This window comes from Castor canadensis, chromosome 2, assembly GCF_047511655.1.
Source record: "Castor canadensis chromosome 2, mCasCan1.hap1v2, whole genome shotgun sequence".
Classification (NCBI taxonomy): Eukaryota; Metazoa; Chordata; class Mammalia; order Rodentia; family Castoridae; genus Castor; species Castor canadensis.
Window position 1 is genome coordinate 50,742,927 of NC_133387.1, and position 12,386 is coordinate 50,755,312.

The window sequence follows — 12,386 nt, forward strand, 5'->3', positions numbered from 1 at the left end:
TGAGTCACTCCCCCAGCCCTCCTTTTTTATTTTTAAAGTGTATTTAATGGGAGAGGGGAAAAAAAAACCTCCATTGGACAGAACAGATTTGGGAACTCATTCATAATTTTTGATCACATACAAACTGGCAAAGGAAGCTCATCTGCAAAGAAAGGAGAAAAAGATACTATGAAAGTAGAACCAGAAATGATGGAAAGTCCGGGCATTGGTGGTTCATGCCTGTAATCCTAGTTACTTGAGAGGCTAAGATTGAAGGATTGCTTTTCAAGGCCAGTTTGGGCAAATAGTCTGTGAGACCCCCATCTCCAAAGTAACCGGAACAAAATGGACTAGAAGTGTGGCACAAGCACTGTAATGCCTGCTTTGTAAGCACAAAGTCCTAAGTTCAAACCCCAGTTCCGCCAGAAAAACAAATAAGTGAATGAATAAATGAATGATGGAGAGAATGTTTCTAATGATTCTTCAGTTGGTCCATGAGGACTAACTACTCTGTCCTTCCTTCAAAAATTCTGTATCTTTTATAATAACCCTGTTTTATTTTTCCTTTAAACTAATCTGTTTGTTTTTGAACAAAAGAATACTGTTTACATTTTTGCTAATACAAGTCAATGTTTCATATTTTTTTAAACGATGTTTTACTGTTTCATCTACATGGCAATAACATATAACTGTTACCTGCTGCTTGAATAATGAGTATACTATTTGGAAAGAGTCTTTTCAGAGGTTTGACATGATGAATAATATTTTTGTAGCAGTGTTTTCCTACTTTCTGGATAAAATCTATACTACTTTAAATGAGGAACATATGGTTCCTCATTATCTGATATCAGCCTATTTCTCTAATTTTCTGCTACACAGCTCCAGAGTGACAAATGTTGATAATAATGGCTAACACGTCTCGAACACTTTGTAAAGTCTGACAGTGTTCTAAGTACTTTACACGTATTAGCTAAATCTTCACAAACACCCCAATTAAGGCGGGTACTACCATTGCTCTCATTTTAAAGATGACAAATAGAGAGTTTAAGTAACATTTCAGTGATAAAAACCAGTAAATGGCAGTCACATTTTGATCTCAGATGTTTTAGTTTAGGCCAACCTCATCACCACTACAATTATACTGCTTTTCACAACAAAATCTTTGAAAAATTTCACTCAGGTGTCTCATAAAGAACTTCTACAATAATATATCCAAAACTGATTTCACGGTCTTACCTAAAGTCAACAACTAAAACTGTTCTTTTTCATATTACTCTTCTCTCTTAGTGGTAATATCAACCTTCTCTCTCTTTTACCAACCAATGACTACTGATGGATTCAATCTAGGACTGGATTGGATGTGATGTGTTTCCCCTTTTGGTCTCATGTGCTATTCAATTTTCTAGGCATGACAGTTTGTTTCTATCACAAAGCATCTTGGGACACAGGGTATGGCTCATGTGGTAGAACACTTGTCTAGCAAGCTTGAGGCTCTGAGTTAAAATCCCATACTACGGGGTGTGGGAGGGAAAAAAAAGCATCTTCATTGGTAAATAACAGCTAGTCACACCCTCATTGCATTCATGATTTATCCACAGTTCTATTTCTACCTCACTGTCTCTCACTTGTACTTCAACAGCCTCCTAAATGGTTTTGTCCTTCTCATTCTATCCTCCACACAGCTGCCAAACTGATCCATCTAAATGTGAATCTTTTTCTTATTTTTTATTGGTACTGGGGTCTCATGCTTACATGCAGGCGCTCTACCACTTGAGCCATCACCTCGGTCCTTTTTTGCTTTAGTTATTTTTAGATAGGATTCCGAGTCTTTGCCCGGGGCGGGCTTGGAACTGCTATCCTCCAACATCCGCCAGCAGCAAAGCTGGAATGGCAGGTGCAAGCTACCATGTTCGGCTTGTTAGTTGAGATAAGAGTTGAACTTTTTACCCAGTCTGGCCTTGAACCATGATCCTTCAGATCTCTGCCTCCCAAGTAGTTAGGATTACAGGCATAAGCTACCATACTCAACTAAAATGCAAATCTATGTATCAGTTAAAAATAAAATTTTAAGAAACTAAAATGATATGCAAATCCATAACCACTTTATGACCCAGCTTATAAACTCATCAACAGATCCCCACAACCTAGAAGACAAAATTCAATCTCCTTAACCTGAGATTCAAGGATCTTCAAGATAGAGCCTTGGCCTATTTGATTAGCCTCATCTCTTGCCACACCCTGCTTATCATTTTATATTTCAATACTACCAAATTCCTGTATGCCTTCCACCAAAGGCGGCAAACTACTTCACACCTCTGTGCTTTATTCACCATGTCCTACTCTTCTGGAAGTTTCTATGCATCCCTTACTCCCTTTTCACCTAGCTACTTCTTTCCCCTCCTTTAAGGATTCACGCAGTGTTTATACAATCAGGAAACTTTCTCTAACTGCCAAAATGGAATTAGACATCTCACCCCCAAGTTTTTCACAGATCCAAAATTCTTTTAATTTTTTGTTTATGTTTCTGTCTACTAAGTAAGTAAGTCCTGTGTTTGGCAAAGTCCATGTCTTTCACATCTACAGTGCCTTGCAAATAGTAAGAGCTCAATTATATTTACCAAGTAAATAAATAAATGGTTCATTGCACTTCACTCTAAATACTTACTCTACTGTGGTAACTTCCTACACTATTAGGATGTGAAAACATTAAGAGCAGCCTGTGACTTTATATCTGAATTCCCATGAGTGGAGGCTCAATCAAATAAATGCTTAATGAGTGAATAAATCTAGGATTTGAGCTGAAAGACTGAAAAGAACTAAATAACACAACAAAAGGGATGTTTTAAGATTAATTTAGTGACAATGTATAGAACCAACTGGACAGTATTAATTGAGGCAAGGAAACCAGATGGAAGATGAGGTGGGGCTGATTTATTGGGTTATGGTGTGAGAACGAAAACAAAAAGACTAAGTATGAGGCAAATTTTGAATTAAAAAATGGGATTTGGTTTTAAGGATGCAGAATGAAGGAAAATAATCACAGAATAATTCAAAGAAGTTTTCAACCAGGATCCTTTCCAAGGTAAGCATAAACTACTGTGCCAGAAAACATGATGGCACATTTGATAGAAAACTTAGAACATTAAAAAAATTTAAATCTAGATCTTAGTGAAAAACAACTATAGACAAACACTTCTGTCATAAGATTAAAGTGTTACTTCATTTTATCCTTTCAATTAAAAAGTATTCTTCTCAACTAATAATAAATGTTAATTATCTTTTTTTCTCAAACTTTATCTTAAAAACTATTATTTGTGAGGGGAATGGGGGAGGAGAAAGAATAATAGCAGGGGTGAATATGGTCAAAGTATATTATATGCATGTACAGAAATAATCACAATGAAACTCCTGTATTATGTAACTATATGCACTCATAAAAATGTGAAAAAACTGCTATTGGTTGTTTCAAGAAGAAAAGTAAATTCATTAGAAATATTCAGACATGGCTGGTGGAGTGGCTCAAGTGGTACCGAGCCTGCCTAGCAAGCATGAGGCCCTAAGTTCAAATCCCAGTACTACCAAACAAACAAAAAAGAAAGCTTGAAAGGAGGGAAAAAAAAAAATCACAAACATACAAGCAAAAAGCCCCTGAACTTAGATTACATAAAAATCTCAGTTAACAGTAACCTACAGAAGGAAACATAACGCCCTCCCCCACCCATTGGCAAACGAAAACAAATATTACACTGTTTATGAACAAAGAATATAAAGGCATTTTACACAGTACAAAAGAATACATAGATTTAAATAAACAACTTGGGCACAACTACTACTGCTAAATTTTACAACGCTAAATTTTTGAGTAGTTTGAATGTTTAACACTTTTGAATAGTGTTAAGCCCACGTGGAAATCAACCAAAGCTTTCCACAGTGGCTCAGACAGGAATTAAGGATCCTAAGTTGTATTTTGTGACAACCATCACAAAAAGTAAAAGGAGAGTCAGTATTATAACAAAAGTATTTCACACTGGTGAAACATAAATGCAAGTCTGTCACATTCACATATCAAAATGACAGGCCATTCAATATTGAGAACTATGTTTTATTCCCCCACAGTGGATATGGATTGGCAATGATCAAGCCAAAAACCCAACAGGTGTCACTTTGACCAACTGCATGCACTTGTAGAACAGCTGACCATGGAACCAAATGACTCATTAGCTCACAAAGAAATCAAACTTTAGCATTATGCTCTAATCAACCTACCAAGAACCTGTTATTCAAAGGAAGCAACAATTTAAATTTTGGTGAGCCCAGAAAAATAATCCAACTGGAAACAAGTTTCTCCTGCTCCTCTCTTGCACACAAGTATGTGTGCACTCTCTCTCTCCATGAACAATGTAATGTCTGTTTCCAGTGTGTAAGTATACACATGTATATGTACATGTGCTTATGAAAGATTATATATACATAAATAATAATATATAAAACAAACTGACAACACAGTAAAAAAAAAATTAGCAAGAGACTTGAATAGCCATTTCTCCAAAGATCTACAATGGCCAATAAGCACATGAAAAGGTGCTTAGTATCATTAGTCATTAGGTAAATGCAAATTAAAACCATAATGAGTTACTATCTCACATATACTAGAATGGCTATAATTTAAAAATGGAGAGTACAAATGTTGGTGAGAGAGAGACATACTGGAATCTTCATACACTGCCAATGGGGTGTAAAATGGTATAGCCACTATGGAACCCTACGTGATGATTCCTCAAAAGGTTAAAAACAGAATTAGCAAATGATCCAGCAGTTCCCCTCATGGGTATATATGCAAAAGAAATGAAAACAGGGACTCAAACACTTACATACAAATGTTTACAGCAGCACTATACACAACAGACAAAAGGTGAAAACAAACCAAATGCCTATTAATAGATAAAAGTATAAACAAATTGTGGTATATAGATACATTGGAATATTATTCAGCCAGAAGAGCAAATGAAGTACTGATACATGCTATAGCATGAAGGAACCCAAAAAATACTAAGTGAGAGCAGGCAGACACACAAGGGTCATGTCTTGTAGAATTCCATTTATATAAGTATCTAGAATAAGTAAATCCACAGAAACAAAGTGGCTAGCAGCTGCAGGGAGGTGGAAATGAGGTGTCTATAGAATAGGGTTTTATTCTGGAATGATAAAAAATGTTGTGGCGCTATACAGAAGTGGTGGCTACAACACACCACTGTAATGTTCACTTTGAAATGGTTAATTTTTGCTATGTGAGTCTATCTCAATTTAAAATATAATCCTAGATTTTTTTTAGCACCAGAAGAACTCAAAAGTTCTCTAATATTATTTCACCCATCCTTCAAAACCTGGCTTGTGTTCCATATACTGTGATAGGATTATTTCCAAAGACAATAAGGCATAGAAACTTACAGTAATTTTATAGAAATACTTACTAAGTAAAAGTCCATAGCTGCAGCTGTAGGCGTTCAAAAATGTTCACTGAACGAGTAAGAAAATAAATGTCTCCAAAGTTCCAGTGCCTTTTTTACCAGGCCAAATGGCAGTATTATAAATTCTTTCTCTCTGATACACACATGTGCTCACACATGCAAGACAAATCTTCATAAAAACATTTTTAAATTTTCAGTAGTTTCTCTAAGTTAGAATTTTTAAAGAGATTTTAAACAATTAAATGGGATGCCCAACTTTAATTTTAGAGAAATATCACTGAGAAATAAACATAACATCCCTTACTATCAATACTTAACAATTTATCATGAGAATTTTTTCTAGAAGCCATATTAGGAACTGACTTACATTTCAAAAATCAGTAGCTATAATGTTTTTTACTCATAGTTCAGCTCTCACTATAACTTTTTATTTATAAAAATAAGCCATGTTTTTTTGTTTGAAAACAATTTTTGTCCCACTCTTGTCACTCTTGCCCAATCTCTTGGATGTATCCTATCTTTCTTTACTTCCTCTTTTCAGCTTTCAGTTTCATTGACAGAACACCTTAGACCTACCCTCCTTGTTGAATGACAGCACACTGAAAAGCAGCAGCAAAAAAAGATAGGCTATATTCAAGGGAGCAAACTATGACAGAGTGGGACAAAAACTGCTTTCAAACAAAAGCATGTCTTTTCTGTCCATGTCCCACTACTTTTTGGATTTGGCTCAGAGACCTTTCTTTAATATACATTTCCAGAGGCCTGGTCTGCCCCTTCTTTCCTCCATCTTACCTCCCTGAACACCACATTTAGTCTGATTTTCATTTCAGCAAAGCCTGAAGGTCATGAATTAGTTTTAAATTACAGAAATGCACAAGTGTTAAACGAATATTGATGAAGGCATCAAACTGCTGCATGCACTTTCAAAATTAAATAAGCTCTATGACACATAAGCATAGAAATCTAGAACATCAAAAGAAAGCAGGGAAGGAGAACAGCTTTCTTAGATGTGAAGTTGTGTACCTGAAATATGGAAAGAAGAATTTTCACAACTAACTTTGCTTATTATAGGGGAAACAGTAATCAAAAAGTCTTGCTATCAATAACTTAAGACAGTTCACACAGAACCCTGTAGTTTTTTGCTCAGAATTGGCATTATGCTTCAACCTGCAAATGCTTGTTAAAAAGAAATCATATAATTACAAGCTACTGAATACGGACGGCAAAAATTTTAGTAATTATTCAATAAATAATGCCAATTACATAAAATGATGAATAGATTGTGTTCTGCTGGATTCCCTTAGAACTTTAAAAAGTATACCTAATATGATCTCTAGAAATAACTTTATACTAAATATACAACTGTACTCTACTTAATTTTGTTCACTAAGGTTACAATAATTTCTTTATATGCTCAGAGATCATTTTACTTAGAAAAAGAGGAGGTCATCACAGTGGAGTTGAGATAGTTTGTTTCAACACAAGGAGAGCTTTGTGTTGCCATTCTGGTCAGGTCAGCACATTGTAAATGGGGTTAACCCAGCTCTGAAAATACTTAGTTAATAATGCAATAATGTGTTATATTTACAGGTGTCGGGGCAGATTCTTGCAACATCAATACTGAAGACGTAGCTAGGAGCCTGACAGTTAAATCAAACCACCACCAAGCAGCAGAAAAACTAAATTGAACATAAAGTCCATTCCACCAGGCTCCACAGGCTTTCAATTTTTACAAACCATTCCCTTAATCTGTTTCTGGGTTCTCTAGTCAGGGCAAATCTAAACCAGCAAATAAGGCCAGCCAGGTGTTGTGGCACTACCTATAACCACAGCTACTTAGGAGAGAGAATTAATGATTTGTGGCCAGCTCGGGCAAAAATTTAACAAGACCCTATTTCAACAAACAAGATGGGCTTGGTGGTACACTCCTGTAATTCCAGCTACTGGTAAGCAAAGATGGGGAGGATCATGATATGAGGCCTGCCTTGGGCAAAAAGCACAAGACCCTATTTGAAAAATAACTAAGACAAAAAAGAGCTGAGAGCATGGCTCAAGTGTTAGGGCACTTGCCTAGCAAGCATAAATTCAAACCCCAGTACCACCAAACAAAAAAACAGAACGGTAAATAAGGAGAAAAGGCAAATTAGGAGGAACAAGGCTAAATGAACATGTTTATACCAATGAGAAATGACCTAAAGAAGGGTAAGAATGTAAGATCCATACATGTCTAATAATGTCAAATCCCAACTGTATAATACAAGCAGTACTAGAGTAAGAATTACAGTTCCAAGACCATAGAAAGTAGGACACCTAGTTTTCTGCACCTCATGTTCTTGTTGTGTATTATGCTCATGCAATCTAACGTGTTCTTTATCATAGTGTATTTGATCAGTCTTTATTATTTTTTACACATGACATTTGAACATTTTTGTCTGATTATGAAATAAATATATTGTAGAGAACTGGAAAATACCAAAAGGGTAAGAAACTTCCAATTGCCTATAACCCACTACCCAGAGATAATCACCACTTACTTCTTGGTGCAATTGTTTTTCCAGTTGTCTTCATATATCAATATAGTCTTTTCTTGGTAATTTCTTAACCTGACATTTTCCCAACACAAAAAGTCTTTATAGATTTATTTTAATGGCTACAAATGCCATAATTTATTCTATTATTGTAGATTTGGGTTGCTATAAAATATAAAGTATATTTTACTGTAGTCATGCGAAGCTTTATTTTAAAAAGTATTATTTTCAGGGCTGGTGGAGTGGCTCAAATGTTAAAGCAAGTGGATTAGGTCCCACAAAAAAAAAAATCAATTATGAGGTCTAGGTAAAAGCAAAATTTCAATGGAATATCTCATCAGTCAGTTACCAAGAAAAAGATTTAAGAGTTGTGATTTGTAAAACTAGGTTATCAAATACAATAATTAAGTCTAATGAACAAATGAGACATTTGGAGAACCAAGTCTGGATAATCTGAAGTGGTTTCTGATGTCAGCAATAATAGCTCCGAATAAGAGCATTCTGAATGGCTATTATTAAATTATAACCATGCTAAGAAAGCCAGGACCCATTAAAGATTCATTAGTCATTTTGCTCATTCATTCAATAAGCAAATACTTATTAAATACCAATTATTTGATAGGTATTATGCTAGACTGTATTGATATCGATACTAAGGGCCTTCTTTGTACAGTACTGTAGAAAATGAGATAGCAGCATTAAAAATGTTTAACAAATTGTGGGAGAAAAAAAAAATCACCCCAAATCCCACTACATTTGACTCTCTCATTGTACTTACTACCCAGTGTCAGTCTCTGCCACTGTGACTATGAGCAACTGGAAAGCAGAAATATAGAGCACCACCTCTATAGTTCTAGTTCTTGGTATAAAACAGGAATTCAATATTCTTAAAATGTTTTAGTGTTGAATTCAGGCCTTGCACTCTGCATTACAGAGCTTCAGCCTCTGAATGACATTTATAAATTCAGGGTTTATAATTAGGTTTATATAATCTAATAATTAGGTTAATTAATAATCTATAATTAGGTTTATATAATCTAAAAGCATGTATGTTTATACAATGAAAACAATGCATATGTTATTTTTTTTGAGACAGGATCTTGGTATGCAGCCCAGGATGACCTCAAATTTACCATTCCCCTGCCACAGCCCCCTGAGTGCTGGGATTGCAGGCATGTCGCACTACACTGGGCTCACATACTATTTTTGATGATGCTGTTTTCACTCTATTTCCCATGTTCCTCTCAGTTTTCACAAAGGTATAACTATATTAATATTCCATCATACTTACATAATTTTGAAAATGATTCTCTTCAAGTTGTCTTCAAAGATTATTATGACTGTTTTTATACTGTGCAGTTAATAGTGCAGCAAGCATAACCTTGCCTAACAAGTCTCACAGATTTATTTCTCACTGGAAAAACGGCTCAATTCTAGAAGAAAACAATATTCTACAATGAAAGCTAACTCTAAGAGAAAAAAACACATATTTATCCCATTAAGTAGAATTCTGAAAGACAAAGAAATACACACATGGAAAAATTCTATTTTGGCAAATCAGCTACTCATAGCAGATGATTTAATTTTTATGAAATGGGTCTGCCTAAAGTGAACCACAGGTAGTATGACTGCTTCACATATATTTAGGAAAGATATTTTGGGGGATGTTACAAATATTGAAGACATCTCATCAGAACCTCAATGCTTTTGGAAGGGAGCCCACACCACACCTCCAATTCCTTGGATACACAGAGCTCGCCCAGGTGCACAAATACAAGCAATTTAGGCTTCTGAAAATGTCCTGATTCCCGATTACCTCCATTTACAGATTCTAGAGTAACAAAATCTACTTGGCCACACACACGCATTTAAGCCTTGACCTTAGACAGAGGGGGCATATGAAGACCAATACTATTTTAGAAAAATGAAGCTAGTTAATGTGTGTATTCCTTTAACAAACGGGCATTGGACATCTACTCCATCTCGGCAGTAGGGTCCTTCAGGCAGGACTGAAACCACTAGCCTGGTTTCCTTTGTTTATGTGGGGAGAGAGGAAAGAAAGAAGGAAGGCGAGGTAACACCATTAAATACATTATCCTTTAAATGTAGTGCAGGTGTAATTGCTAACAACGATCTCTAAAAAGGCAATATAATCTATAAAAAGGTACCTTCATTGTACAGAAGAAGAGAGCCTTTCAGTCCGGCCAAAAGATACGCTCAAACAAGTAATTTTTAAGAGGACTATGCTATTCCATTTATCTTTCGTCTAGGTCAAAATTGCTCATGAAGCCCACTGGCAACAGCTATAAATCTGTATTGTTTTACTTTACAGGATCACACACACACACACACAAAATCGAAGCTCACCAGATACATACACAACAAACAGATTACTTAAAGGAGGAAACTATAGGTATTGCTCTGGTATATGGAATCTTTGGGTCCCCAGCAGATCCACCCCACATGATATAAAAGCGCGTGCTTGACAAAGACCTCCGAACAGACATACAAAGACATGCTGCTAAAAACGCCCCTTCATAAAGCCAAGTTCGCAGCTGGCACTTGTGGCACTGAAGCCGCTGCCGAGGCAGCTGTCACCGGCCAATCATACACACCCTTGGGTGCCAACGTGCCACTTCAGATGAGCTGGTGACCGGGGCGCCAATTCCCCCGCGGAAAAAAGAAAAGCCCTAAGTCCCCACCCTAGCAATACAGCACTGTGCCTACGCCGCCCAGAAACTCCCTCAAGAAAGTGAAAGGCTGGGTACTGAAAGGCAGTTGGTGAGCGGCTTCGGGGACACAGGAGAGGGCTTAACCCCGCATTCGCGAGGAAGGGGCCAGAGCACTGTCACAACATAGGTGTCTCCGCTAGTGGTGGCAGCGGCGTCCCTCCGGGAACGCGGAGAGAAAGAGGGGCGTGGGAAGAGCACGCGGGTTGCAGCCCTCCCTCCGCGGGCCTCGGGGCCCCCGCCGGTCCCCGCCCCCCGCCGCGGCCCGCGGGCCTCGGGCTCCTACCTTCGCTTTGCCAGCCTCCAGCTTCTTCTGCCGCTCCCCGTCCTCCATGGCCTCTACGGGGAAGGCAGGGAGGGGTCGGGGGAAAGGAAAGGTCGGTTCAGACGGAGGCGGGACTCAAGCTCCGCGTCCCGGTCAGCAAGGCCGCGCTGGCGCTCCCCGTCCGGAGCGGAACCAAGCTGCGCTCACTGGCGAATAGTCCTCATCCGCACGGGCCGCGCCGTCATCGACGCCATCTTCATCTCCACGTAAACACACGGCGGGGCGGGGCGGGGCAGCGCAGACGTCAGCGCGCAGCCGTCATAAGCCCCGCCCCCCGCGCCGGGCAGGTGCGTCCGCGGCCCGCCCCCCTCCGCCCGGCCTCCGGGGACCAGGAGCCCGCGGGGCCGAGAGATCCTGGGGGTCAGCGGCTCCTGCCTGACTGTCCCACACCGTCCAGGGGTCGGTGCTTCTAGAATGTTGGTTATTCAGATTACAGAAATCCAGGTGTCTAACGGTGAACGCTGAAAAGCCGGGGTAGGAAAGATGAGGGAATGAGGGGCACTAGCTTTTGGACTGCAGTTATGCCCCTCGCCTGTCTTCCTCAGCCTGAAAGCCCCTCCCTCTTCCCCACGCTGGTTCCCGCCCAATCTCGGGTTCCTTCTGCCAGGCCCACCTCCCGTGCTGCAGCCACAGTGCTTCTCCGAGCTCTTTGTTTCCTGCAGCGAGATTGCGAATGTGTGCATCCCGACACTGCTCTCCTACTCCTCCCTGGAGCTTCCCTTTAGCGACGGAATCCTGAAAGGTGCATGAACTTCGGGGTTTAAGTTGGGGACAAAGCCAGTCTACATTAACTTTCTAGCTTTTATGACCATAAAAAACTTACCCTTCCTCTGACCTTACCTGGAATTTTTGGAAGGATTGTTGATGTATGTGACTATCCCTGGCATTGTAACATTTCTGAATTAATGTCTGTCTTATTTCTCTTAGTATTTCCTTTATGTCCTCTGAGTTATGTTTTAATAATTTGTGTGCTTTTTAGGCACATATTCTAGGACTCCTGACTCCTTGATGGCATAATCATTTTGCCCATTTTACTACTAAAATAACTAACATGCTACTTTGCCCCTGGTAAACTTCTTGGGTTGAAGTGAGCTGTTTATAAATCGAATGTTACAATCCTTTTATACTTTCATCTGCTTTCTCAGTCCTTTTCTTTATCTCCCTACCCTCCAGCCCATGGTGAACTCCATTCCTGTGGTGAACTACACACGTTAATATCTCAGATTGAACGTTTTTCTTTGGTTTTGAGCTAGGTTAACCTGAAAAACTGGCAGGTGAGAACTAAAATAGGCTGAGTTTAATCCAAGAAGTGATGTTAAGCTAAGTGAAAGTGGGGTTAAAAAAAGGAAGAAAGGAA

At 38.7% G+C, this 12,386-nt stretch overlaps 1 protein-coding gene across 7 annotated transcripts in view; it reads right to left on the reverse strand.

Annotated features, from left to right (window-relative positions):
• The window catches only part of Akap9 (A-kinase anchoring protein 9), a 156,226-nt gene extending 144,968 nt beyond the window's left edge, over window positions 1-11,258 (reverse strand). For all 7 annotated transcript variants that reach the window (XM_074064769.1, XM_074064763.1, XM_074064766.1 and 4 more), the window contains exon 1: window positions 10,991-11,258. In XM_074064769.1, the coding sequence (XP_073920870.1) occupies window positions 10,991-11,038 (48 nt within the window). In that variant the 5' untranslated portion in view covers window positions 11,039-11,258. The remainder of the gene's footprint in view (window positions 1-10,990) is intronic.
• Window positions 11,259-12,386: the final 1,128 nt, after the last annotated feature.